The 11,370-nt window shown below is 39.2% G+C and overlaps 1 protein-coding gene across 1 annotated transcript; it reads left to right on the top strand.

Moving 5' to 3' along the window:
• The first annotated feature begins 888 nt into the window (after positions 1 to 888).
• On the top strand, positions 889 to 10,909 carry LOC129823329 (B-cell receptor CD22-like). Its single transcript, XM_055882257.1, has 7 exons — positions 889 to 940; positions 7,259 to 7,864; positions 7,993 to 8,298; positions 8,434 to 8,700; positions 9,360 to 9,453; positions 9,567 to 9,624; positions 10,000 to 10,909. The coding sequence occupies exons 1-7, from the start codon at positions 889 to 891 to the stop codon at positions 10,255 to 10,257; spliced, it is 1,641 nt and encodes a 546-aa protein (XP_055738232.1). The 3' UTR covers positions 10,258 to 10,909.
• The last annotated feature ends 461 nt before the right edge of the window (positions 10,910 to 11,370 follow it).

Genomic DNA, 11,370 nt, shown 5'->3' with positions numbered 1-11,370 from the left:
CCTCTTGAAGACAGATCCTTTATATCCTAATCAGACCAACAAATGTTCTGTAAACACCATCCGCTTGAAGACAAATCCTTTATATCCTAATCAGACCAACAAATGTTCTGTAAACACCAGCCTGAGAGGCTTGTAGGAAGTCAAAACCAAAGGCAGTGGCTTTGTTAACTACTACAGAATCAGTATTTCACAGAATATAATAACAATCAGCGTGTCCTCGGTCCTTGTACTTCCAGTCTGTCATCAATCACTATCAACAGTTATGAATTGAATCCGTAACATACAGCATTGAGTCTATTGACCATCAACCCAAGTGTTACAAACAGCACACTGGAAATCATGTTACAAAAAGGTGAAGTATATAAATATGCTGAACATTATATGAATCACTCTAAACTGAATCTGAACTTAACTCATCTTAAATATCCCCATTACATGTCTATTTTTCATGTGTGTATTGTTGGGAGCTATTTTGTGTCTGTTTTTATTCTGAGTGTTGTTCAAGAGACACACATGAGGCTGCGTTTGAGGTTGTTCATTAATTGCACTGTAATAAAAACCCACCTGCTGGGTAAAGTACGTCCTCAGCTCCTGGGTCTCCTTCTCCCAGAAGACCTTGTGCAGGTCGAACAGGGTTTAGAATAGAAGGGATACAGCTTTTTGTCAAAATGAACTTTTCCTAGCAAATGTAGGAGAACTTGTGCAGCAGGTTGGGAGAATTAACGTAGCAGGTTAGGATAATTGATTAAGGTACGAAAAAGGGTTAGGGTTAGCTAAAATAAATAATAAATAATAACGAAATCAACTTTATTAAGAACGTCAATTTGCCAAAAGCTGTATCCCATCTAGACATGACCGCCGAAGAGGTACACCTTGCCCTGCAGGTCGATGGCTCCCTCCTGTGGCTCCCAGCTCACCATGCTCTTCTTGGCAGATAGAAGTGACGTAATGAAAGAGGAAGTGGGTGCAGGGGAAATGGAGGAGTGTGTGATAATCCATAAATTACAATTACAGTCACTCTGTTTCTGACAAAGTCTGTTTTTCGTGTTGAAAGATAATGTGAGAACCGGGTATCTTTTACTGAACTCAAATTTAACTAAGCAAGTTGCATGGAAGCAAGTTGGATGGAAGCAAGTTGGATGGAAGCAAGTTGCATGGAAGCAAGTTGGATGGATTTTGGTTCATGATTTAGCTACATTTTTTTAAATCCTGGGAGATTGAGGAGAGGGAGATGGTTATATTGCTTAAAGTTTCCATTGTTGTATCGAAGGTGGACTTGATTATTTGGGGGCCTGTAACAAAATGCTGTTAAGGGGTCCCCTTCCCAATAAAAGGGTTATTTACCCCCCACCCCCACACCTACATTAACTGCAATGAATATTATAATCCCACAATGAAAATATATTGTGTATACGTGTCCATTTCGGGCAGTAATGACATTTATAGGCCACAAAAAGCTGTTGAGTCAGTGGTTGACCCACACAATGTGTTAAGAATCAGTCAGTGGGCAGCTGGGCTCCATTTCATTTGAAACTGGTGAAACATGACTAAGGCCACCTCTGCAATGTTTCAAGTGACTGAAACTAATTGTTCTGGAGTAGAAGGTTCATTAGAAAATGACAACGTTCTAAACACTTAAATTAGCATACCATGTTTTCACAACTGATGTTGACACCCAGCACATAGACTATTCAACATCCTGTTAAATAAATGCACTTATTAGGAAGTATGTCACTGATGAGATGTGAGATGTGCCACATGATTTTCAGCACTTTAGTTTGTCAGAACAAACTATGGGTGTGTGACAGTGTCTCCCGTGGACCGTTTACATCATTGTAAGGCAAGTGACAACTACTTCAATATCTTATCTTCATATTTTAATGTTCACACTAAATGAAGGAAATTAATTACAAGTAATGAGATTCAAAACGTTCAATGTACGGCTGTTAGTTCATGTATTAGCTTAACAACTTTAGTACCTACGTGATGTATGGACTAAAGCTTCAATGTGATACAGTACGTGTCATGTGACTTACTATACCAGGAAGTGAATGTTTGTACTGTTTCAGGTGATCAGTCGTATGTCACTTACTATAACAGGAAGTGAATGTTTGTACTATTTCAGGTGATCAGTTGTGTGTCAGTTACTTTAACAGGAAGTGAATGTTTGTACTGTTTCAGGTGATCAGTTGTGTGTCAGTTACTTTAACAGGAAGTGAATGTTTGTACTATTTCAGGTGATCAGTAGTATGTCACTTACTATAACAGGAAGTGTATGTTTGTACTGTTTCAGGTGATCAGTAGTATGTCACATTTATTATGAGTAATGAGATTTCCATATGTTCTAAAGTACTGCTGTTTGTTCATGTATTATCTTCACAACTGAAGGACATGGTGTATTTGATATGGAGATGGTTCAATGCAATGGGTTGTGTGAGTTAAGCTACTCTACCAGTAAGTGTATGTTTGTACTGTTTCAGGTGATCAGTAGTGTGTGAGTTCTCACATGGCTTGTCCTGAGAACATGTTTTTTCTCATTGTCCTCTTTATGTCAGGTGAGTCTTCCACACAACAACAACTAGTTATGAATCAGACATAAAGGAATAACCACAAGTCATTATATTTTATGGGATGTGACGTTTAACTGTATATAACTGTATTTAACTGTGTTGAAAAGTGTATTATTAATTAATTCCTGATTAGTGCAGTTTAAAAGTCTGGATTCAAACAGTGCTGTGAAAAGTTTTTGCCCACTTTCAAATTTGTTCAACTTTTGCATATTTTTTATAGTGAATGTTTGATATTATTTGATACTGAATGTTATCAGATATTCAATCAAAAGCTAATATTAGATAAATGGAACCTGAGTGAACAAATAACACAACAATGACGTACTTATTTCATTTAATTCATAAACAAAGTTGTGCAACACCCAATGTCCCTGTGTGAAACAGTAATTGCCCCCTTTACACTCAATAACTATTTGTGCCAACTTTAGCTACACAGACTCCAACCATACACTTTATGTAGTTGATCAGTCTCTCACATCACTGTGGAGGAATTTTGGCCCACTCTCCCATGCAGAACTGCTTTTTAACTCAGCGATATTTGTGGGTTTTCAAGCATGAATTATCACAATGTCTCATTTGGGATTAGGTCTGGACTTTGACTAGGCCATTACAGAACTTAACATTTTTGCTTTTATTACATTTTCTTGCTGACTTGATTGTGTGTTTTGGAATGGTGGCACAACCAGTTATTGAGAGTAAGGGCGCAATTACTTTTTCACACAGGGGAATTGGGTGTTGCATAACTTTGTTTATTCAATAAATAAAATAACAATACTGTAACGGTTTTCGTCGTCTGAAGAAGAGGAATCGGACCAAAGCGCAGCGTGGTAAGTGTTCATGCTTTTTATTGAAACTGAACACTATTAACAAAATAACACAAGAGAATAACCGAAACAGTCCTGTCAGGTGCAAAACACTAAACAGAAAATAACTACCCACAAAAACCATGTGGGAAAACGCTACCTAAGTATGGTTCCCAATCAGAGACAACGATAGACAGCTGTCCCTGATTGAGAACCATATCAGGCCAAAACATAGAAATACAAAAACATAGAAAAAAGAACATAGAATGCCCACCCAAATCACACCCTGACCAAACAAAAATAGAGACATAAAAAACTCTCTAAGGTCAGGGTGTTTTTTGGGTTATTTTTAAACTCAGGTTCCCTTGATCTAAAATTAGGATTTGGTTCTGGTAACATTAAATATTACAAAAATATACATAACAGAGAAAATCAGAAAGGGGGCAAATACTTTTTATGTCACTGAATGTGCATGTGAAACCGACATCAGTGTGCGGTTAACAGTATAGCTTCCACCACTGCCCCTATCCCCATACTCAAACTAGTGGTCCTCTGCTCACAAACACATGTCACCTCACTCCTTGACAACATACCGACCAATTGAAAAATCACCTGTACATAGAAATAAGTTCATATTATTATTATTGGGAGAGACTGTACCAATGATGTGTATAAACCCTGGACCGCTGATGCTATGTAACGTTCAATGAGAGACTTTAAATCCACCGGTCTCTATATATGGTACTCCCCAGAAGAAGCAGTCCTCCATAAGAATTAATGGAATTCTACAGTATTTCAATCAAATGTTTCAAGGACAAAATGACATGTATTTAAGTATTATGTTGTAGATGGGACAGAAAAGTTAGTACTCTAAAAATAAAATACTTTAATGTCTTTACATGTTTATTTTTAAATGTTTTATGTTCAGGTCACATAAAAAGCATGAGCTGGAGCACACCCAGAGAAAATGACTTATTGTAGAGGTGCTGACTAACGGTGAATACACTGTAAGCTATAAAAACAAAGAGAGTTGCACACTCTATATATATAAACTCCCAGTCATTTATTGGGGAAAACACCAACGTTTCGGCATCACTGTGCCTTCTTCAGGGTAAAGTCATGAATGCTTGAACCAGGTTATGTAGACAAACAGTGCAAATAGTTCAACCAATGACAATAGTGAGGGGTGTGTCGGAATTATTTTTTACATTTAATTTATTTAACCTTTATTTAAATAGGCAAGTCAGGTAAGAACACATTCTTATTTACATTGACTGCCTACCAAAAGGCAAAAGACCTGCGGGGACGGGGGCTGGGAATAAAATAAATAAATAAAATATAAATATAGGACAAAACACAGATCACGACAAGAGAGACAACACAACACTACATAAAGAGAGACCCAAGACAACAACATAGCAAGGCAGCAACACATGACAACACAGCATGGTAGCAACACAACATGACAACAACATGGTAGCAACACAACATGACAACAACATGGTAGCAACACAACATGGTAGCAACACAAAACATGGTACAAACATTATTGGGCACAGACAACAGCACAAAGGGCAAGAAGGTGGAGACAACAATACATCACACAAAGCAGCCACAACTGTCAGTAAGAGTGTCCAGGATTGAGTATTTGACTGAAGAGATTGAGATTAAACTGTCCAGTTTGAGTGTTTGTTGCAGCTCGTTCCAGTCGCTAGCTGCAGCGAAGTGAAAAGACGAGCGACCCAGGGATGTGTGTGCTTTCGGGACCTTTAACAGAATGTGACTGGCAGAACGGGTGTTGTACGTGGAGGATATGTCTGCAGTAGACATCTCAGATAGGGGGGAGTGAGGCCAAATAATATTTTATAAATTAGCATTAACATATGGGTCTTGAGACGGGAATACAGAGATGACCAATTTACAGAGGAGTGTAGATTGCAGTGATATATAAATAGCAGCACAACTTTGCTTAGAATCAAGGGCGATGGCAACCTCTTTGAGGACCTTTAAGGTTGCAGTGACACATCCATAAACTGAGCGGAAACCAGATTGCATACCAGAGAGAATACTATAGACATTAAGAAAGCCAGTCAGTTGATAATTGACACGTTTTTCCAACACTTTTGATAAACAGGGTAAAATAGAAATAGGTCTAGAACAGTTAGGATCAGCTTGATCTCCTCTTTTAAATAAAGGACGAACCATGGCTGCGTTCCAAGCAATGGGAACCTCCCCAGAAAGGAGAGACAGGTTAAAAAGGTCGGAGATAGGCTTGGCGATGATAGGGGCAGCAACCTTAAAGAAGAAAGGGTGTAAATTATGAGGTTAATTAGGATGAAATGAGTGAAACTGTTAAAAGACAATAGTTTACAGCATATTGAATATATTAGACTATTGTTGTCATTAAAATTAGCATAAGATTAGCATCAACATACATTATTGTTTAAAATAATTTCACATATATTTAATTGTTTCCAAATTCATAAAATGTTGTTACATGTAATCATTTGGTTCATCCATAATGCATAGTAAGCGTCATCAACAAGGGAACATATTGGATGTACACTGATAAACTGAGGAAAGAATATATTCATTTATAGGACTTCATAAAAATAATTGTTCATAAGAAGGGCCTGAGACCAAAGTCAATATTCCAACCACTTGGGGTCAATGTTTTTCAATAGGAAATCCAGTAGTCCTCCCTCTGTAGTAGTAGGATCTCCATGTTACCTCCTCTCCTTGGTAGAGCAACAGGATCAATACCTGTGTATTTGAGGGAGGAGATGGGATCAACCTGTGTTGCTTCAACAAAGTGAGCTGCTATTGGATAGTCAGTGTTCTTACACCTGATTGAGCTGCTATTGGATAGTCAGTGTTCTTACACCTGATTTAGCTGCGGTGTTCAGCTCTGCATTGTTTTAATTGTATTTTCGTTTCTCCTACGTTGGCTTGTCCACATGAACATGTGATGAGATAGATTACTCCCTTTGTCTTGCAAGAGATGATACCCCTAACAGGGATTTTTCCACCTGTATGAGGGTGTCTGAAGAATAATGTTTTTGTAGTGCTATTGCAATGTGAACATGATCCACATTTGTAGTTCCCATTTGGATTGTGTGTCAAGAGTGTCTGAGTGGGCTCAGGGGGCAGGTTAGATCTCACTAAGCTATCCTCAATATTGTGACCATGCTTATAGACCACCAGTGGGGGGTCCTTGAAGAGGTGTGCAATTGTTGTGTCTGATTGCAGAATATGCCAGCGCTTTTTCAGGATTGCTTTCACTTTCTCTGAACACTTGGTGTACTTAGTGCAAAATACTTGTTTAATCCTTTATAACTGGCTATATGGTAGACCATTCCTGAGGGGAAGGGGATGCATACTATCCCCACGTAGCAGGGTATTGAGGTCTGTTGGCTGTGTGTACAAGTCTGTATGTAAAACATCATTATCTTTGATGATCCATAAGTCCAGGTAGTTTATTTTTCTCTCATCAGTCTGCATGGTGAATTTGAGATATTCAGAGCTCTCGTTTAGCAGAGTTTGGAATTAATTTAGTTCCTGCTGACTTCCTTCCCAGAGCACAAAGACATCATCTATGTATTTCTTCCATGAGATTATTTTAAAGAGTAGGAGGTGTGTCTCTGTTGTGTAAATGAGTGCATCCTCAAATTGTTCCACATACAGGTTCACATTGGTAGGGTCAAAGGGGGAGCCCATGGCTACACACCGAATTTGAAGGAAAAAAGACTCAAAGATGAAGTAGTAATTGGATAATACCAGTTCAGTGAGTTACAAGATGCAATCATTGGCTGGAGCAAGGCTAGTGTCTCTCTGTTGAAGGAAGTGTTGCAGGTCACAAAATGTAATTTAAAAGTTTGCAATAAGGTATCTCTAATAGAATATACTTGTCTAAAACAAATGTAAACATTAATAAATGTGTTTCTATATCTTCCAAAACCTGTTTTACACTGAAAGAGGAGTTACAAGATGGCTGTACAGTGGCTTCCAATCAGCAGCCCCTGCAGTCATCTGGGGTTAATGCATATCATTGGACTGTACCGAAAATATATCAGAACCTCCCTGATGTTGTTCTTTATGTTGCAGGTGTTTTGGCCTGTTTTGGCCAACGAGATTTGAACACCACAATGCCAGATAGACTGGATGTACTGACTGGTTCCTGTATACAAATCCCATGTACATTTGATATTCTTGACAAAAATAAGTATACATTTAACAGCACAATACCAACCTTTGGAGTGTGGATGAAAGAAAGCCCAGACTTTGGTTTGCATCCGGACAATGTGATATTTAACAGTAGTGAGACAGTCAACAGATATCAAGGGAAGATAACTGGAACCATGTCCCAGAAGAACTGCACCACAGTCTTCTTCAATGTAACCACCAGTTACACTAATAAATACTTCTTCAGGATTGAGAGTCAACCATTCCGTGCAACAGACACTGAAAAGTCTGTTGATATAGTTGTCTGGGGTAAGAGACAATTTAACCGTTTACCAACTATTTTTCCCAGTTTAGATTCCTTTCATCAAAGATAAGAGTAGAACAAGTGTGCAGTTTATCTTTTAGTGTAAACTATCTTCATCTACAATGTTTTCCAGATTTGCCTTCCAGTCCCATCATTACTGTCTCAGGTGAGATGAAGGAAGGGACCCCTGTCAGTTTGAACTGCTCTGCTGTCGCTCCCTGTCCCGAACACCCCCCTGAGCTGACATGGACTCTCCCAACACAGTTCACAACTGAGAACCAACTGCAGGAGAATCCAGACCAAACCAAATCAGTTCTCTCCACGGTGACCTTCACTCCGTCATACCTTCATCATGAGAAGAACATCACTTGTACTGCAGTCTACCCAGTAGGGACAAGCAACAAGACAGCTGAACATAACATGATGCTTAACGTTTCATGTAAGATTTAGTCACCGGTTCCTGTAGAATAGATCATTCTATCATGTTTTCACTGATGATTGTAATAGAGTGGTTTTGATGAGACTATTCAATATACCATATCAGATACATTCTAAATGAACCCCTCTCCCTCAGTCTCTCCTAAGGACACCTCAGCCTCCATCAGTCCAGCTGATCCAAAATCAGTGGGCAGCTGTGTTAATCTGACCTGCAGCAGTACAGCCAACCCTCCTGTGACAAACTTCACCTGGTTCCAGATCAGTGGAGATAAACCAACACAGGTAGCATCTGGACTGAGTTACACCCTCAATGTGACTGTTGGTGATGGAGGACTGTACTACTGTGAAGCAAGAAATAGTCACGGCTGTGGGAAGTCTAATGACGTGCAGCTGGCTAGTAAAGGTAAAACGGCCACGTAGGGCACAATCTTAGGTTAGATATACACTATATATACAAAAGTATGTGGACAAACATTGCTCACAGGTGTATAAAATCGAGCACAAAGCCATGCAATCTCCATAGACAAAAACATTGGCAGTAGAATAGCAACATTCACTACAGAGTATCAAACTGCCTCTGGAAACAATGGCAGCACAAGAACTCTTCGTTGGGAGCTTCGTGAAATGGGTTTCTATGGCTGTGCAGCCACAAGCCTAAAATCACCTTGCACAATGGCAAGAATTGGCGTGAGTGGTGTACTCTGGAGAAGTGGAAACCCGTTCTCTGGAATGATGAATCACGCTTCACCATCTGGCAGTCCGTTGGACGAATCTGGATTTTGCCAGGAGAAAACTACCTGCCCCAATGCATAGTGCCAACTGTACTGTTTGGTGGATGAGAAATGGTCTGGAGCTGTTTTTCATGGTTCGCCTAGGCACCTTTTGTTCCAGTGAAGGGAAATCTTAATCCTACAACATACAATGACATTTTGTATTCCATATTTATACCCATGATTTTAGAATGAGATGTTCGACGAGCAGTTGTCCACATACTTTTGGTCAAGTAGTGTACTTTAGAGATTTTTACGTGAGAAATGACCATAATATGTTCTGTATTTTCAGGGCCAGAGGAGCATAATAACTCAATGGTTGTTTGGGTTGCAGCAGGAACTCTGGCGGCCTTTTTGTTTATCAGCCGGATCAGTCTTTTTGTATGGTAAAAACTTTTCCTGGCATTAACGCAAAGCTATATTATTTCTGCTGTGTTTGTGCTTTTGCATATGAAAACCCTCTCAGTGCATTCAGAAGGCCTTTGTAAATGTCTTCCAGGAGGAGAAACTCTAGGCCCCACGATGGACTTGAAAGGACAGACAATCCACAGGGACAGGTGGGAATAAGGCTCAACTTTCAAACCATCTATAAAGTGTATCTAAGGAAGAATAGAATTAATGCTGAAACTATCCAAAGCCATGAGGTTAACATCATTTTAGAGCAAGTTCAGGGGAGATGAACAAACCGAAAGCAATGCTACATCCTGTAAGAATATGGAATGATAACAGAATAGCTGTTGGACTTTGACAGTGTTTACATTAGATTGGAGCTCATTTGTTGGCAAAATGTACCTCTTTACACCTGTCAGTTGAATTTACATTTTCATTGACATCTCCTCAGTATGTATTGTGTAACCTGCTGACCTTAGAGTTTTACACATGACTGAGCTTAGAGCTTTACACATGTTCCTCTCTCTGTGTTCTCTCCACAGAACTCCCCGGTTGGGACAGTGTGTGCTAACCAGGCCACAGCCGGAGAGGAACCAGAGGAACCTGCAGAAGACCAGTCTGAAGAGATCCACTACGGTGACATAGACTTCTCCAAACTACGGCCCAAAGAGACCCCAGCTGCAGCCCAGGACAGGGTCCACGGACAGGAGAGTGAGTACGCTGAAGTCAATGTGACCAGGAGAGGGGCCCAGGAACCACCACTTAACAACCTAGATGGACTTTATGCACAAGTGAATTAAAGAGGTGCATGTTAATTTTCCAATGGGTATTAAGTGTTTTTATGTACAGTATTGTCATTGTGTATCTGTTTTCTATTGGTACTTTGTTACATTGATAATTGTGTGCTCTATGATTATCTGCATATTTGTAAAAGTTGCTGGGATGAAAAGTGTTTAACTGTTACTATAGTGTTGATACGATGATGTAGGCTACTCTTTATTTCGGACCATTTATTTTGAGTGTTGAGTTCACAGAGCATCTGTTTAATGGGTTCCAGTATAGAGGAACTGCTGAGTTCAACTCGCCAACTGAAGGTAGTTTAAGTCCATATAAAGTCAATGATGACTGAGGAGAGAAGACACAGTTAGTTTGAGAGACAGTGGTCTGATACAAGACAGGAAGTTGGTGCAGGAAGTCTACATGATGGTAGAATGGTGTTAACATCTACTAGTCACTGTTTATCTTAATATTTTGTGCAGTTACCAGAATAACAATATCATATATTTTCAGTTTATATCTATTTAGAAGTTATCGTGTCAGTTTTTATGTTGAGTGTTAAATCAAAGAAACAATTGAGACTGAATATAAGGTTGTTTATTAATTACACTGTATTTAAAACCTTTACATTCAATTTCCATGAAAATCTTTTGGTCTTATTGGTCACCCATTTTACATTCCTCATTAAAATTGATTACATTGAGATGTGTTACTGGCCTACACACAATTCCTCATAATGTGAATTATGTTTTTAGACAAGAACAAGAAGTCTAAAAATCAAGAAGTATTTAACCCCTGTCTTATGGTAAGCCTAAATCATTTCAGTAGTAAAGATTTTCTTAACATGTTACATAAGAAGTTGCATGGATTCACTGTGTGTAATACTAGTGTTTAACATGATTTTTGAATGACTACCTCATCTCTGTTCCCCACACATACAATTATCCCACAATTTCAACCCATTTTGCCATGGTGTGGAGGGCATTTCAACCCATTTTGCCAGGTGAGGTAAGGGAGCCCTATCCCCTCCTCTCTTCTCCAGACAATTTCCGGAGACCTTCTCCCTTACCTCACCTTACTTCTACCGAATAGCAGCACTGTAGGAACTATTACATTACAACGGAACGACTTGATTA

The sequence above is a fragment of the Salvelinus fontinalis genome, chromosome 25 (genome assembly GCF_029448725.1).
Source record: "Salvelinus fontinalis isolate EN_2023a chromosome 25, ASM2944872v1, whole genome shotgun sequence".
NCBI lineage: Eukaryota > Metazoa > Chordata > Actinopteri > Salmoniformes > Salmonidae > Salvelinus > Salvelinus fontinalis.
Note: the sequence above shows the minus strand (reverse complement) of the source record. Positions and strands in the feature narration are given on the sequence as shown.